The sequence below is a fragment of the Vidua macroura genome, chromosome 6 (genome assembly GCF_024509145.1).
Source record: "Vidua macroura isolate BioBank_ID:100142 chromosome 6, ASM2450914v1, whole genome shotgun sequence".
NCBI classification, from domain to species: domain Eukaryota; kingdom Metazoa; phylum Chordata; class Aves; order Passeriformes; family Viduidae; genus Vidua; species Vidua macroura.
In genome coordinates this window covers 3813570-3830745 of record NC_071576.1, presented here as the reverse complement: position 1 = coordinate 3830745, position 17176 = coordinate 3813570, and the positions used below count along the sequence as shown (strand labels likewise).

The window sequence follows — 17176 nt, the reverse complement described above, 5'->3', positions numbered from 1 at the left end:
TGACAGCTCCAATTGAAGCTTTTTCTCAGAGGTGAGAATCAGTCACATGGATTCCCTGATGTCTAACAAGGAGGGGGGGTAGGAATCTCATTCATCTTTACAGCCTCTCCTCACCAGAGCTCAAATAGCATCAGGAGGCTGTGGAATAAAATCAGTTCAGTGACATCCTTCATTTCCAGTTACAGACTACAACCTCACCTGTCACTACATCTCTCAGTAAATCACGGCGTATTCACCAGAGGCAGATGGAAAATGACTGGGAGAGGGAGCCTGTGGTGGCAGCAGAGCTGAGGATTCAGTGTCCTGCAAGAAAACTGCCTGGGCAGCCAGGAGCAGCGACTGCTTCTCTGCAGATGTGGCATCACCATCCCAAAACTGACACCTTGCTCTGTCCCAAAACCAGATCCTTAAACAGCTTATCCCACACCACAAACAGCAGCAGTTCAGAGGCTACTGATGCCTTGTGAAGGCTGACCTAGAACAGAGACTGGACAGAGCTAAAGAATAAAGTAGGAATTTATTAGGAGGCCTCAATGGATCCACCTTGGGCAGCACAAGAGCCCAGCCAGGGCTACACCCCAGGTGAACCCAAAATGGTCACAAAAAGTCACAGGGTCTCACACTATTATAAGTTCTGCTCCATTTGCATATTAGAGCTAATTGTCCAATTACAGCTTTACCCCACGAACCCCTATCCTTCTTGTTTTTCTCTCTTCAGTCCACCATTGTTTATGTTCTTGGGCCTGAGATCTGGATGGGCTGCCCCTGGTCTCCAGGTAGAGAAGGAATTGTTTTGTCTCCCTATTCTGTGCAGAGCTCACATCCCATAATATGAAGCCCAGACCTGCATACTAGAGCAGCAAATTCAAACACAGAAAAGCTAAACCTGAGGCATCACTAGAAGCAGTTATGACCATCAGTGAAACAAGCACCTGTTCAGAACTTCTCTAGATTTTAACCAGGATTTGCTTATGCCAAGACAAACTGCCCATCTGAACAGTCATCATCTGGACTGTTGTTCTTCCAAAACAAACAATAAATAACAGGAAACTAAAAGGTCCTGTCAAACTCTCTGCTTGCTATACCAGATGTTTTAAATTTTGACAACAGCTGTCACACTGCATAGGTCTGTACATCAAATAAACTCAGTCTTTCTCCAAATACAGAGTAAAGTCTAGGAAGATAAGCAGGGAAAAAAATGAAATGGGTGTTATCCCTACCCAAACCAGCCTTTAGATTTAATAAAACCAAAGGCTGCTCACAATCACTTACACAAGCTCCACTTAGTTCATGTACAAGTAAGAATGGTGCATGCGGTGGGAGAACATTCCTTTGTACTCATGGGGACAATAAATGCGTTGTTTTTACAAATTTTCTGGATATTAAAGAGTATCATACATTCTTATCTCTCTTAGTTTAACTCAGCTAAATGTTTTGGTCTCTTGACTTAGGCATGACAAACTGATCTTTAATGCATTTCTGAATCTCTGCACAGCACAAAGCATCCCACTTGTACCCCCTGACATATTCATAACTAATTTCATCAGCTCACAAAAGTGAGACAGCTGGTTTTTCTCAACTGTCATCTCTGCCCAAAATTTACAAATAAGCCCATACTCCTTCTGGCTTGGGTCTGAATAGAGTCTGCAACTGGACCCCAGCCAACCCCAAATCCAGGTCCTTCCTTCCTGCCTGCCCTGGCTACAGAGTGCCCAGAGGCAAAAGAGCAAATCACTTTTGCCTCAATCTGCTTACCCTTTAACAAAGCATCATTTTACCATTGTTCTCTCTACACCAAGAGATTGCCAGTAGGTAAAGCCATAACACAAACCAGTCTCCTCCAAAGAGCTGAAGGTGCAAACCAGCAATACTTGATCAGAGGCCAATCCCCGAGTTGAATTTGAAGTCACACTGCACATAATAAACTAGGAGGGTACACAGAGCTTGACTTAGACCCTGCTAATCACTTAAACCCTGGCTTTGCTTACAGAGGGAACTGTACTTTCTGAAGTCTTCCTGCATCCTTACATGGACAGCTATTTGCTGGATAACACCAGTCTCTGCATGCTGGAAACTCTAAACTTGCAATAAAACTGGATATATGGCACTCAGTTTTGCAGCTGGAAGTGGGATTGCACAACCAGAGATAAGGCACAGCTAAGTGAGCAATGGAACTCCAGCATTTTGTGCTCAAACATGGAAAAAGGCACCAAACCCAAGTCAAAAGTTAAAGCTCTTTTGCTCTGACAGCAAGCAGACTGAAAATACTGGAAAAAACCCAGCTTAGTTATCTTTCATAGGCAAAAGGAGGAACATATCCAGAGATTTTGGGAAAGCTCCATCAAAGTATTTTAAATGGGCACAGGGACTCATTACCAAAAAGGGCAGAAAAAAACATTTGGATATTAAGGAAATATTTATGGAAATTACAGGAAAAATTTGCAGTGCACATCCCTAAAAGCAAACAAGCAGCTTGCAGGCTCTACCCTGGCACCTTGAGCAAGGCATCTCACCTAGGGAACAAATCCCAGCACAGTCAGTAAGAACAAAGCTCTGCAGCTTCCATGGCCACTGTCCATGGAGGCAGATCCTGCAACTTCCCATATTGCCAGCATCATCCCAAGTGCAGCAGCAGCACCAGTGCTGTTTTGAGACCTCTCTCATCTTTCATTTTCATTCTTCCAGTGAAGCCCAGCCTAAAACAAAAGTGGAGTAAAAAAAATATGCACGGCTTGTCCATTTGGCTGTTGACAAACTTCCTCCTTCAGTTTTTGCTCTGATGGAAGAAGTTCCTCAGCTGCTCACATGAACCAACACCTGCCTCCTCACAGATGCCCCAACACCAAATCATTCCATTTACTTAATTTGCCAGTAGTTTTTTTGGCAAAACCACCAAGGTGCTGGCAGCCCATTTAATTAAATCTTCTGGCAGAGTCAGATGAGGAAACACTTAAGAAGAATTCCTCTGTACTGCAGACCTGCAGCAGGGCACTGCCACCTCTCCCATCACACACGGGGTTCTGGAATGGGACTTCTGCCCACTGCCCAGCACACACCAAACTCATGAATCAAAACTCACCCCCTGATGCACTGAGAAACTACTCCAGCAAATTTTAAGATTCAGAATGCAATTCAAAGTAAGTATTGCATGTGTGCTAGCAGGAAGGTTAGGGCAAACAAGGTAATGAATCCTACCAAGTCTGAAAGATTTGTCTTCAACACCAGAATGATTTTGAAACCAAGTATTGAGCTGCACAGCTATTTGTCTCAGAGGTTAAACATGTACTAGGAGGAAGGCAACTTGAAAGTACAGCAGCATTTTGGTTTATTAGTCAATGTTCCATAAAAAACACAGTCAGTCTGTGAGGTGCTGAACCCTGGCACAGGATGTGCTGGGAAGCAGGAACCACGCAGCCCTCGCTATCTTTCACCAGCACAGCGTCTTCTGTGAAAGGAAGACACACACAAACTCTACTCCTGTTTCAAAGGCTGTGCTTCCACCAGCATTAAATCAGACACCAACAATCAAAATGAATTCATGCTGTTGCACATGAAGAAATACAGCTGTGCTTATATCAAAGTTTCAGCCCATTAACTTCTGTGTCCAGACTAAACAGTCCTTTCACTCTTCCTAGGGGCACGTGCTCCAGGATTTGCACATTTGGGCTCCAGTTTATTTGTAACAGGCAAGCAGAGATTGAAGCTTTTATTCACTTTAATTTGTTTATTTTCATACAGTGACTGTCTTCACAGTCAGTCCCACTCTGTCCTCACCCATGACATTTCCATGCCTTAAGAGAATACACCTTAGAAGTTTGAAGCCCAGCTGTTTGTTGAGGCATTGCTAAAGCCAGCCAGTTTGAAGAATAAAGCTCTTTCATGACAGCTTATGAACTGGATTCTAAATTAAAGACAGCACACATTTCTGGGTAAAGAGTAATTTGAAAGCCCACTAAATGCATCATTACAGTTCAGTAAGTGCTTCAAAAAGTTAAAAGGCATTCCTCAAAAAGAAAGACTGATAACTTTTTGTTCTCAAATTTCTTGAATGTAAAGAGAAAATAAAATAATTTTGCAACAACAGGGGTCAGTCAACATTCCAGTACTCAAGGAGATGACCACAATGCTTCTTGGCCTTCTCTTTTTAACCTACTATATATGCCAGCTGTCTCACAGCTTTTCTTGCCTGTCCCTGCTCCTTTGGGGAGGCAGCAAAACAGACATTTTACACAGTACTTGACTCACTGTGCAGCTGCCTGCTGGCACCTCTGGTAAACACAATTAGTTGCTACACAGCAATGTAGCTATATCATAGTTAATACAAGCAATAAATATGACAAAAGAACATCAGGTCTTTATTGACAAACACTCAGGGAGGGCACGTGTGGCCTTTGTACCAATTCCCTAGAACAGGAACTTGTGCTACCCAGATTAGGTACAGCCCACATCTACTCCATCCTCCTTGAAACAGAGTTGTATCTACAGTGAGGTCAGCATGAAATATTAACAATTATACTGTTAAATTATCTGAAGTAAATCAATTCCAGAAGCACAAAACAGAGCCTGCTTGCTTTCCCTCTCTCCAGCAGAAACAAATTGTTATTGAAAGCAGGATGCTTAGGCAGGCCCTTCAACTATCAGCACCTTCACATCATTCCTCATCAAACAGAGCTCATCTCCAAACCACTTTGCTTCTAACGCAACAAACTCTTCAGCTTTGTAGAAGTTGTCTGTATCCATTTTCACAACTGCTGTTTCTAATGTGCTCCCTCCAGATGACATTTCTGTTGTGAAACAGAGGAAAGCTTTTAGCTGAATTACTCTCTCTTCTCCATGAGCCAATAACTGCTGTCCTACCCAGCTGTTTGCCTGCTTCCCAGTGACCTCACACGAGGACTTCCAAGGCTGGAATATGAAGAACTAAGAGAAACTTCATTGCAAAACAGCTGATAGTTGCTATTTTTAGGAACAGAGGTTATACTAATCAGAATGAGTAATTGTAGAAGCATTGTCTAGGTGAAGACAATGCAAGTCCAGTGTCACCTTGTTCACACATCACTCATAGCCCCATCACACTAAAATGTTGCGTCCTCCTGCCACACGGCCCCTCAGTGACAAGTCTTCAAATACCAAATATTTAAATCTGCTGAAGTTTCACTGTACAGGGATTTCCTACAAGGACTGTCTTCCTGAATCCTAAGATCTTTTAACTCGAGCCAACTGTTTGTGGGAAGGGCAGGAGAGATGTTTATTCCTAGGCAAACCCAAAGACAGGTTACTCTTAGTGCTGAATTCCCAGCACCACAATGCCTACTCAGACTTTAAGAAAACCCTACAAACCGTTTGCTGCCCACTATCCTCCCCTGCTCTTTGTTTGGTTTTACATCATTACTCAGTCATGGACACTGCAGAGACCCAGGGAGAGTATTTGCACAGGAGGTGACATTACAAGGTCAAACAGAGGAGGCAGCACAGAGGGGGCACAGCTGGTGGGACAGCACTGCTCCTGCTCGGCCCTCAAAGCTCACTGATCTCTGCTTTGGAGCCCCCACTGCTCCCAACTGTACTTTTTGCTTAACATGAGTACCAAGACTATTCCAGGCTAGCAAGCAATAGGATTAAAGCAGTCTAATCCCAGATGTTACTTACAGTTTGTCAGACAAGGCACAAATTGGTCCCCTAAAGGACGGGGACATCACTCAATTCAAGACCCAGGACCAACCCACATAAAGCTACAGCAGGAGATGCCTCAAAACAAATATGATGCAAAAATAAGGTAGGCATAAAATTCCGAACTGCATCTTATCAAGAGGCAAACAAGCCCTCTGAAGAAAAGGCAGGAGCCCCTCAACATATTGGTCTATGCAGGTGAAGGGAAGATTCAAGGGCACCATTTAGTGATGTCCTTATAAAACAAACAGAATGAGCAGTTTTGCCTCAGAAGTTTCTGGAAGCAGGCACACTCCCTATGCCACCATCCTCATTCCTGTCCCTCAAGGTTTAAACTCGTGACAAGTCACGTGCAAGCTTCCAGTGGTGACCTTGGGACAAAGCAAGAATAAACATAAGGATTTCTGCTGATAAAAGAAAAAGCATCCCCAACACAAATGAGATGTAGGGTATCAAACAGTAGAGGCAAAAAAGGATTTGACTGCACAAAGTACACTGGAAACCAGCTCAAGATCCTTCTTCAAGCTGGGAGCTGAGACAAATCCTCCTCTACTTCCCTTGCCTTGCTGACCACAGGACAAGTAAGCCACAAGTATGACAGTGCAGAATAACCAGACTGAGATGACACCACAAGAAGCACAAAACAAAGACTGCAAATAACACACCAGAGGAGTCATCTCTGGAAGGTTTCACAGCCACACCAGTCACAAGTGCTCAGGACAAACTGGGAACCAAAGGCTGTGCTGACAATACCAACAGGAAACAAGACACTTCTGTAGGACTTTGCAAACAGTTGTAAAACTTCTCTGCTGGCACCCTGAACCAACAAACCCACCTAGAGTAAGGCACAGGCTCGGCACTACACTCACACACCTTTTCATTAGGGTACAGAAGAAGGAGTTTGTTATCTTAAAGTATCAAATTTATACCTTCTATCACTACTGAGCAAGTCAGAGAGCAGCATTAGTTCTGTAAGTATAAACCAGCCATAATTTCAGTTTGAACTGGATAATAAATTCCTGACTTCTTAGGAAAAATCTGTTCTCAAGCAATCTTGTAATCACAGTAAAAGAACAGTTAAGAAAGAACATGAAATAGCTGAAGTAAGATACTGCTTTCAGCAACAAAAAAAAAAACAAAAAAAAAACAAAAAAAAAAAACAAACCTTAACAGCCTAGAAAGTAATTTCTTGGTTTATATGCTTATTTTAAAGTAGAACCAAGTGGACTGTTACAGTATTTACCCACTTACAAATTTCAGCTGAAAATGGAAAACTATTCATCCCTGCTTCTGCCAGGGCTGAAGAGGAACGGCTACTTGGTTCTACACAACAACGGCATCAAAGGCAAAGTCCTACATTTCCCAGACTTGCTTATTCAGAGGAAACTGTTTTCCATATTTTAAGAAAAAAAACCCTAAGCCTTTCACTTCCACATGTGTGACCTCCTGCCTGTACACACCAAGGGGATTAGTTTAACTTCCAGAATGCACTCAGTTTCCTTTTTATAACAAACATTAAACATGCAGACGTTTGATGCTCTGATTTGCTTCAATAAACATAGATTTTAGAGTCTGACGTTTCTGCTCTCTGATTTTACATCGGTACTGAGATGTTGTGAATAAAGCCTACAGCTGGATACAAATCCGCACTCTGAGAAAGTCAAAAGTACTCCAAGGAATAGGATAGCTGCAAAAAAAAAAAAAAAAACCAACTCAAGTATGTTTTCTTTCTTAAATGAAGCAAAACATTTGCTCTATCCAGCCATACACAAGCTTTCCCAAAAAATCAACAGACCTTTCCTCAGATACAATCCTTTCCACTGTTTTCCTACACTGCAGTTAATGTTCTATTCACACACATTTCTTCTGGTGTTTGATTAATCTCCCTGCAAGTTCTGAACTGACCCTGATGACACATTTGCAATATGCACATATAAGATCCACCATAAACCCAGCACAAGACGTAAAGGTCACCAAGAAGCCATTGTCAATATGAAAAAGAAGAATTAAAAAAAAAAAAAGTATCTGTTTCTCCAGAACAGCAGCCTTCCAGCTATGACTGCAGGAGCCAATGACTCTCAGAGAATCATGACCTTGAACACATTTAACTGGTAGTTCCCATTATGTGCTACAGTCACTCCTTTAAATGAAACCTAAAGTACGTTTTCAAATAAGGCTTAACAGCAGAACTCGAGTCACCTAAGCAGTTTCACCAATATATCTATAGCAGACAGAGCAGGAAACCACCAAGTCATTAAACCAAGCCTCAGTCTGGTATCAGCAAATCCATCTATGTGCAAACTAAGTCCCCAGTTTAATTCCACAGCCAGGATGACTCTCCCTCCTCCTTCAGTCCATGCACAGCAGCAAACAGCACTCAAGGACAAGCAGAGATCCCACACTGCTTCTGCATTTGTCAACACCACTGGAAACCTGCACTGGCTTCTTCCTGAACTGCACAGCAAGAGATGAACATGAGTGACGTGAAAAGCCAGACAGGTAAAAGTTAAAAAAAAATAGAAATGTGTTTATAAGCAGAAGACACTTCAGAAACTTTATTTACACTGCAAGAAGGTAGTGGTAGTGGGAACTCTGATCAGTCAGAAAAAGACAGTATGAAAAATACGAATTTAAAAATGCATGTCTCTTTGGATTAACACAAAAAGGCTGTTTCAGATCTGAAGTTGCTTCAACTATAAAGTGGTACATCAAAGAGAAGAGCTTCCCAAAAATTACCACAAAATGTATGACTGCATGACAAAATGTATGAATGTATGACTGTAGGACAAGTGAGAATTTTTGTAGAATCCCAGAATGGTTTGGGTTGGAAGAGACCTTGAAAACCATTCAGTTCCAACCCCCTACTATGGGTAGGGACATCTTCCACCAGACCAGGCTGCTCCAAGACCTATCCTTTTATTCTGCTTTCTCAAAAGGTTAAATTTAAGCAGAACTACAGCCTGTTTATTCAAGGATGTCCAAGAATCCACATTAAACAATGCTCACATAACTCACAGTGGCTAATTTCAGCACTGAAGCCTCCAAATTATCCAATTCCTTTATTTTAATGACAGTCAATGGAAAATTTACATGTAAAATGTTGACAGCAATTTCAAAAGTACTACTGTAACAACACTGATGGACAGCCCTTAGAGCTTTGTCTGATTAAATTTAAAAAATGCATTAGATATTGGAAAATTCAGTAAGTCTGTATAACAAAGTGTTCCTCAGCTGAGGATGCACCAGGCTGCACCTCCTTGCTGAGGAGTAGCAAACACCAAGAACACCTTTGGTTAATAAGAAATATTCCATTTACATGTACACAGCTACCAGAAACCCCATTCAAAAGAGCATTCAATGTCAGGTACCAATCTTGCACTGCTACAGAACCCAGCCACTGACTACATACAGCTCATGTTTCTTTGCTGTTCCTCCTTCAATTTACATCATTTTAATCAAGTGACTTTCTTAAAAGGTCGCAGCTGCCCGTCCCCATCGTGCAGTCCCAAAGGATTTAAGGGCACCAGGCCACTGACACCTGCCTTCAGTGACAGTCACCCCCTGCAGCCAGGGACCAGCTCCTCCACGCATTTAGCAGAAGTGACACTGCAGGAATAAAGGCTTGCAGGGCACAATTCAAAGTTAGGGGACAAAGGGGCACCAGGAGCAAGAGGCCAAAACATTAAGGCACCAGATAAGTGAAACAAAAGCTACTGACAAAGGCGGTAACAAACACCCTGACACTATTCGGGTACTTGGTACTGCATTCAGCATCTCCTTAACTCCCTCCAGCCCCGCGTTCCAAGAAATATATAATGAGCCATTACTTTGACAGGACTTCAAACAAAGCTGCTTTCTTTTTTTCTTCAAAAAGAATTAGAATATGAATGTTTCTGCTTCACCAAGAAATCCAGAGCCTTTTGTGAGCAGATGATGCTACGAGCAGATGTACACAAGCAGATTCACAATAAAGCAGATGATCTCTTCTTTACCAGCCGTCTTGACCTGTCTGGCTCGATTTACATAAACTGCTTCTATTCACTACAACATTGATTATGTAAACCTCGGCAAAACCTTAACCAAACACACGCTGCCACATCACTGCCAGCACAGACGTAGCACAGAGCTGGGAGAAGGTTATCAGAAATGTGTTTGCGACACGAAACGCCTCGGGCTTTACTGGGGCTCACACTGAGGTGCAGACTGAGCAATCTCAACTACTGAGACAACAATCTCAACTACTGAGACAACAAGGAACGTGCCCTGCTGGGAGAGCCACCTCCTGCCAAAAAAAACCACCTTCCCCTCGATTTAAAGGTCAAGGTACAGCAACCCCACTTTAATACAGCTAAGGCAGAGTGAGAGCAAAAGATAAAGGGAAAGTTTTGTCATCTTAAAAACAGGAGCTCAGCAGTTTCCCAGGTATGCCAATTCCTTTGTTCATCATCCTTTTCACCACCTAATTTAAAAGTCTCACAGTTCAAGACACAAGGTATTCATCAACATCACAATCAAGGCTTTTTTTTTTAAAAAAAAAACAACCCACACAGTGTCTCAAAACAGCTTTTTCTTTTTTTTTTTTTTTTAACCTAGCTGCGAGGCTGCTCTATCAATTTTAATCAGGCAGTTGTAACAGGAGCTGCAACAGTACGCTTCTGCTGGTCCCCAGGTCTCAGTCTCACTGCAGGAAGGAGAGCAGATTTACATTGCCTAATTTAAATGAAACTCCAGATTACAAGATTTTAATACAAAACAGGTATTAAGTGGTTTTTTTAGCATACTGAACAACTTAAGCTGCTCCAAGAGTTCCTAGTCACAAATGTTGAGTCACCAAAGAGAGGGATGTCTGCATTATTTATGGCACTACAAACATTTAAGACACCTCTGATAGGACAGGCAGTAACGAACTCCTGAAGTGGCAAAGGGCTCTTAAAACAACAGTCTTCGGTCTGAAATTTAAAAATACAGTTACTGAAGTCATGAGATTTCCTGGATGGCTTCCATCACGTCTACCTAGCCCTACATGCCATTGTGTGAGCAGTGACAGCCAGTGCCCCATTGTTTGAGCGCAGCCACGGGGACACTCTGCTCCCTCGCACAGACTTCTTGTCCCTGGCTGCACTGCAAGGACAACAGCATCTGTTTGCATTTTCAGTGCATCTTACACCTACAAGATGCAGCCTCAGTACTTTCAGAGAACGGCTGAAACTCAAACAGGACCTAAACCCAGCCATATACATTTTATTTCGATTTTATTGGCGTGTTTCAACGCACACAGCTAAGATCAAGAGCCCAGCAGAACCGATAAGCCGAGATCAATGCGTCCCCATATTAAAGGCAAAGCGCACCAGACTCTGCCAGGTTAAGATCAGAGCCAAAACATTTCATACTTCTGTACTTTCAACTGCTGCTAAAAATAGTAAAGCAACAGAAAGGAAAATGCTTCCAGCTGTGCACAAAGAGCCTCTGCAGCACAACATCAATTTATGCACTCTAATTTAATTAAAGATTCTGCATTATACTATGACTTTATTGTCAGAGACAGTGTTGCACAGCTGAGCTCACCCTCCACTGCCACAACTGAAACAGTAAGAGCGTTTCTTTACTAAATTTAGTGTGATATGGGTATTCCTCACGAATCAAGGGACTTAAATTCAAGGATTTCAAGTACCAGCTACGCCACGTTCGTGACAGCAGCTGTGCTTTATTCCACGGTAACTGCATCTTGACCCAGTCTCGTGACAGGAAACATTCAGCTTCCCTTAAGGAAAAAAGGTGCACTACTGGATACGAGTACCCAGCCTGGACTGCTCTTTTTCAAACAGTTCTTCTGCAAAGGTGAACACGGCTCTTTAGGAAAGCACCGAAACAGAACAAAAAAAAAAAAAAAAAAATCCCTGAGAAATCAGAACAGGGTTTTCTACGACCTTGCAGCAAATGTGTACCAGATTCTGGGGGAGGCTGAGTAACGCAGCGAGGCTGTGACCGCGCTGCTTCGCGGCTGCCTCCAAACCTTTCCCTTGTGTTCAGCACTGAAAAATTACTCCATTAACCACGTATTGAACTATCAAAATTAAGCATCTCTTCTGAGGTTGGCGAGGGCTCTCAGCAAGCACGGCTTAGACGCTTCTCTCTCATCTGCTTCCGCGGCGCTCAGCAGAGCGGCTGCGAGCTTTAGCAGCAGGGCAACAGCGTAATGCCAAGCGGATTACTTTAAGATCCATATCAAGCCGAGAAAATAAACATTTCCACGACGAATCTGAATATAAGCGCTTCACCCTCCCCATCCCAAAGTCATCTCCCTGCCATCTGCAAGGAGGACGCCGTCTCCCGGAGCCAGCGGCCGAGGGACGGCGGCACCGGCGGAGGGACGGGGCCCGCAGCGGGGAGCGGGGGGGGTTTGTGTGCCATATCCCGCATCCCCAGGCCCCGCAAGAAGTTTCTTCCCCAAGCCCCGCCGCGACCTCGACGCCCGAGAGCGGCCGGACCTCGCTCCATCCGCCCGTGCGTCCCTCCGGCACCGGGACCCCGCAAGGGCCGCGCCGCGCGGGCCCCTCCGGCACCGGGACCATCCCTCATCCATCCCTCCCTCCCCGCTCCCCTCCGGTACCGGGACCATCCCTCATCCGTCCCTCCCTCCCCGCTCCCCTCCGGCACCAGGACCATCCCTCATCCGTCCCTCCCTCCCCGCTCCCCTCCGGCACCGGGACCATCCCTCATCCGTCCCTCCCTCCCCGTTCCCCTCCGGCACCGGCACACCGCAACGGCCGCACCGCGCGCCCCGTCACGCACCGGGACCTCCCCCCACCTTCGCTCCTCCATCCCTCCCCGCTCCTCTCAGGCACCGCGACGCCCTCATCCCTCCCTCCCTACTCCCCTCAGGCAACGGGACCACCCCCCCCCCCAATCCATCCTTCCCAGCTGCCCTCGGGCACCGGGATCACCCCCCCCCCCCCCCCCCCCCGCCTCCAGCGGCCGCGCCGCGCACTCGGCCGGGGAGAAGGCGGGAAGCGCCACGCGCCCCTCGCGCCCCCCTCCAGCCCCGAGCGCTCCCTCGCAGCGCGGAGACGCGGCCGGCGCTGAGCCGGAGGCTGGGAACGGGCAGCCCCCGCCGCCCCGGGACCGCCGCGCTTCTCCCCCCCGCCCACACCGTCGCCGGAGCCCCTGCCCAGCACTCACCCCAGCACCACCAGCTCCCCGTACTTGACGGGCTCCTTGTTCAGCGCGCACAGCTCCTCCTGGCCGGGGGAAAACATGGGGCCGTCGCTGCGGTAGCACCGGCCGCCCCCGTCCCAGCCGCCGCGACGGGAGCGCGTCCCGAGCGGGCTCCGCTCCGCTCTGCGCCGCCGGCCGCCGGCAACGGCCACTACACCGCGGGGGGCGCGGGGGGCGGGGCCACCGGGGGGACGGACCAACCCGCCGCGGCGAGGGGGCGGGAGGAGCGAACCGGCGCCGTCCCCCCCCCCCCCCGCGGGGCTGCGAGTGGCCCCGCCCTCCCCGCGTCCATTAACGGCCGGCGGACGGGGCGGGGCTGGGCGCGGGTGCGCCCCGCCTCCTCCCGCGCTCCCCCCCCCCGCACAGGCAGCAGTGGTACGGCCCGGCCGTGTTATGTAAACATAGAGTAAAGGGGACCCAGCCGCTCTTAAAGGGGCCGTGCAGGGGCAGCCGCGGCTCGGGGTCACCGAGGGGTCCCGAGCGGGGGCTGTGGGTCACCTCGGCCCGGGTTCCACATCGCCTGTGCGGCTCCGGGATCCACGGCGTGTCTCTAGACCCCGCTGCCCCAGGTTTGCGTGACTGCGGGGCCGCGTCGCCTCCTGTGCGGGCTGGGGGTTCTGAAGGAGCTCCCCGCGATCCCTGCAGGGCCCCCGAGTCCCCTCCGGCCCCTGAGGGAGCGGCGCGGCCGCCGCGCGTCCCCTTCACCGTCCATGGGCTGCCGCCGTCAGAGCCTGCCCTGGCGGTGCTCGCCTGTCCCACCTCCCGTCCCCCATCCCTGCAGGTGTTGTGGAGCCACATTCCCGCCTCTTCTGCCCACTGCCTCCTTCGGAGGGGACAGAAGTTTCTGCCTGAGGGGACAGAAATGCCCTCGCCCCCTTTGTTCTTTACTGGCCTTTCAGGTCCTTCCCAACCCAACCCATTCGGTGACTCCCAAGGATATTTTTGTGCCTCGGTGTCTGCCCGGCCACCATCCCCTTCTCTCCTCCTTTGTCCTCTGCACCCGACTAAAGCCCAAAACCAGCAAAGATTGGCTTGCTGCTAATCCGTGCTGAAGATAGAAACTCTCATTAGCTGGTATTTGAGGTTTCCAACCCATTATCAAAGACAAAAGCAATGGGAGCATCCGGCTTTGCTGAAGAGCATCCTTGGGGCCAGCACAGTCACAGCTGCTCCTGCTGAAAGCTTTCCCTCTGCCAGAAATTGTATTTAGCTATTAATTTTACTGGTAATATTATTTTTCTGTCGTTCCGGTGAAGAGGTGAAATGGAAAAACACAACCAATCTCGAAGGGCTGCAAAATGGAGATCTTCCCAGGGGCTGTGTGAAGGAGACAAGATTTTATTGAAGACAGGGAGCTGAATTATTATAGATTTATCTTCTTTATTGCTCTAACAAAATAGAAAAGAAAGCCGGGCCGTAAGTCACTGTCAAAGGAAACAAATAAATTCCCCAAAACAGCGTGGAAAACAAAGCTCCTGGCTTCATCCTCTTCAATTTCTGCATCTCTCCCCTGAAAGCAAGACCTTCCCAGCAGCCTGGCTTTCACATGGCATTAACAAACTCCAGTAATCTTCCAAAAAATGCTCCCAAGTGGCTCACCTCAGACAGCTTTCCACAAGTCAGTGATGGGTCTGGACTTAGAGCATCTTTTACTGCTCCCACCTGGGGATGGAGGGATGAGGAAGGACCTTGGAGGTCTGAGTTTGCCTCTCTTTTCCACTTCCTCATTTTCTAACACTGCTCTTTTTGGAAAACAGGGGGAAGTTGGGCAGCTCTGCACCCTTTTCCCAAACCTGCAGGTTTTTTTTTTTCCCAAGCACACAAACCAGTGCATTTGCTGTCGTTAAACACAGAAGTGACTCCCACTCCATGACTACAGAAAATGCACTGGTTTGCACTGCTGAAAAAAATTATTAAATACAGAAAATGCTCTTCTTGGCATTGCTGAAAAATGAATGTGCAGGGAAAAAAAAGATCCCAGTGGGATTCCCAGGGGAATATTTACATCTGTGGTGTTTGTAGGAGGTGGATGAGCTGTGCTGGGGTGAGGGGCACTCACCTGCCATGGACCTGTGGTGGGACACTGTGACATAAACCCTGAGCTTGGGCTGATCCATTATTTTTTTTTCCCTTGGAAATGTGCTTCATTTGTCCATGTCCAATCTCTTCATTCTGCCCACGGGGTGTTTTAGGCTGAGGGAAGATCAGTCCCAGCCCCACAAGGTGTTCTGAGGGCTGTTGAGTCTTTTCTTGCCAAATTTTAGGTTTTCTCATTTGAATTCCCAGAGACCAATAGCTGCCAGCACTGGAAACCTGCTTAGAATTGTTTAATATTTAAAATTTCTATGTTTTGGCTAATGAAGCAGAGCCAAGAGGAGGCAGCAGCTCTGCCCACGTTACACAGCTCCCTGTGCCACACAGATCCCAACCCCAAATCCCAGCTCCTCTATTTCCCCCAGCTCCAAAAAATTCCTTTTGCAACTGGTACGAGCAACACTTGGCTGGCATTTTTCCCCCCAAACCCACTGAAATAATTGAGAAATAAGCCCACAGCTCCACTCAGCTACTTTTCAGCTCAAAACATCCTTCCCTTTCGGATTTGGGGTGTCTCAGGGTGGCTTTTCAGGGCGCTGAAGGGAGGCTGGGTTGTTTTCCAACCACAAAAAACTAAAAGTGGGAGTCACAGATAACTTGGAGCTCCTTCTGGGCTGCATCAACACTGAAAGAGGGATTTTGCTCCCAGGTTTAGCACAAGCAGCTGCTTGGCTGGATGGAGGAATATCCAGCCAAGCCAGGCAAGCATTAAAAATCAATGTTTGAAAAAAAAAAATCCCAAACATGAAGAAATAGTACATGCCCATTTATTTTTAAAATGTAATAAAAAGTTATTTTAAATGCAGGAAGATTAATAAGTCTCTAATTCAGCAAAGTACTTCCAGATGTGCTGGACTCGGAGTGTATTTCAGTGCTTTTATGAATCGGGGCTTAGGGAATGGGCTTCAAAAGTACTGAAAGAGGTTTTTTAAAGTAAAAGAGGGGAGATTTAGATGGGATATTGGGGTGAAATTCTTGGCTGTGAGGGTGGGGAGGCCCTGGCACAGGTTGCACAGAGAAGCTGTGGCTGCCCCTGGATCCCTGGAGGTGTCCAAGGCCAGGTTGGAGCACCCTGGAATAGGGAAAAGTGTCCCTGCCCATGGCAGGGGTGGGATGGGATGGGATTCCCAAACCATTCTGGGATCCTGTGAGTCTAAACAGCCTCTGAATCACACCTGCAGCTTCCCCTGCACGTGGAACTCATGGCACATGGGATCAGAGCATAAACTGGGATAAAGGTTTCCATTCCCACTCCTGGTTCATAGAGAGGTTTCCAGGCCTGGGATCAGGTTTATGTTCAGCCATCAGTGGGGATGGTTTGGGCTGGGAAAATTAAAATCTGGGGTGGCAACAGCCTGGATTTGGTGCTCCAGGGAGGTGAATAAAAATTTAATTTCTCTCCTTTCTCCCAGGAAAGGAGAAAAACTCTCTCAGCTCTAAGGTTGGGATCAAGCAGGTATTACCTGGGTGGGTGATACCTTTCAGGCTGGAAAGTCTCCAGCTGGCAGGTGAGTGAGGCTCTCAAGCAGCCACCAAGTAGAAATAGCAGAAGAAAGTGCAGCGGGTGTTTTAAAAGTAGATTTGATAAATAAATTACAGGAAAAATAAGATGTGATTGCTCATATTGATGCAATACCAAGATTAGCATGTTTGGGGGAGCCTCTCAGTCCATGTCAGGGGTTCAGTGCCTAACTTAGGTCAGGCTAAAACAGATTTCCTTTTCCTTACCCCTTTTGAGAATCTCTCCTATTGTCTTAATTTTCCACCACGGCACGTAATGGTCTCGATTCATAGTACAACCTAAAATTTAGAGAGGAGAATTGCATAAAAAAATAAGTGGAAAAGCTAAAAGGATAAAATACTTTCAAATACCCTGGCAGCAGCTTAAAGATATGGTACAGGCTCCAGCTAAATATGTAACACTCCTTAATAAAGACCCTAAAGGAATTTTTAAAAGCAAAGAAGTTAAGTAGCAGAGTGGGGAAGGCTATTAGGAACAAAAAAGATAGCTGTCAAAAATGAGGGAAATGGAACATAGCACAAACACTGGCAAATATAAAACCACAGCAAGGCAAGCAGAGAAGATATTTCAGAGCAGTTTACCAGAGACATAAAAATGCTCATAAAAAAAGCAGAGACAGAAAGTCAACCAGGGACTCACTGGGACCAGCGAGCAGTGAAAGTGAGAAGTTTGGGG

The 17176-nt window shown here is 46.6% G+C and overlaps 1 protein-coding gene across 2 annotated transcripts in view; it reads right to left on the bottom strand.

Annotated features, from left to right (window-relative positions):
* Positions 1 to 13115, bottom strand: part of PELI2 (pellino E3 ubiquitin protein ligase family member 2) — a 66082-nt gene extending 52967 nt beyond the window's left edge. The window contains exon 1 of one of the 2 annotated variants that reach the window (XM_053980674.1): positions 12850 to 13115. In XM_053980674.1, coding sequence (XP_053836649.1) covers positions 12850 to 12926 — 77 coding nt within the window. In that variant the 5' untranslated portion in view covers positions 12927 to 13115. The remainder of the gene's footprint in view (positions 1 to 12849) is intronic. The other variant, XM_053980675.1, reaches the window with a different exon arrangement.
* Positions 13116 to 17176: the final 4061 nt, after the last annotated feature.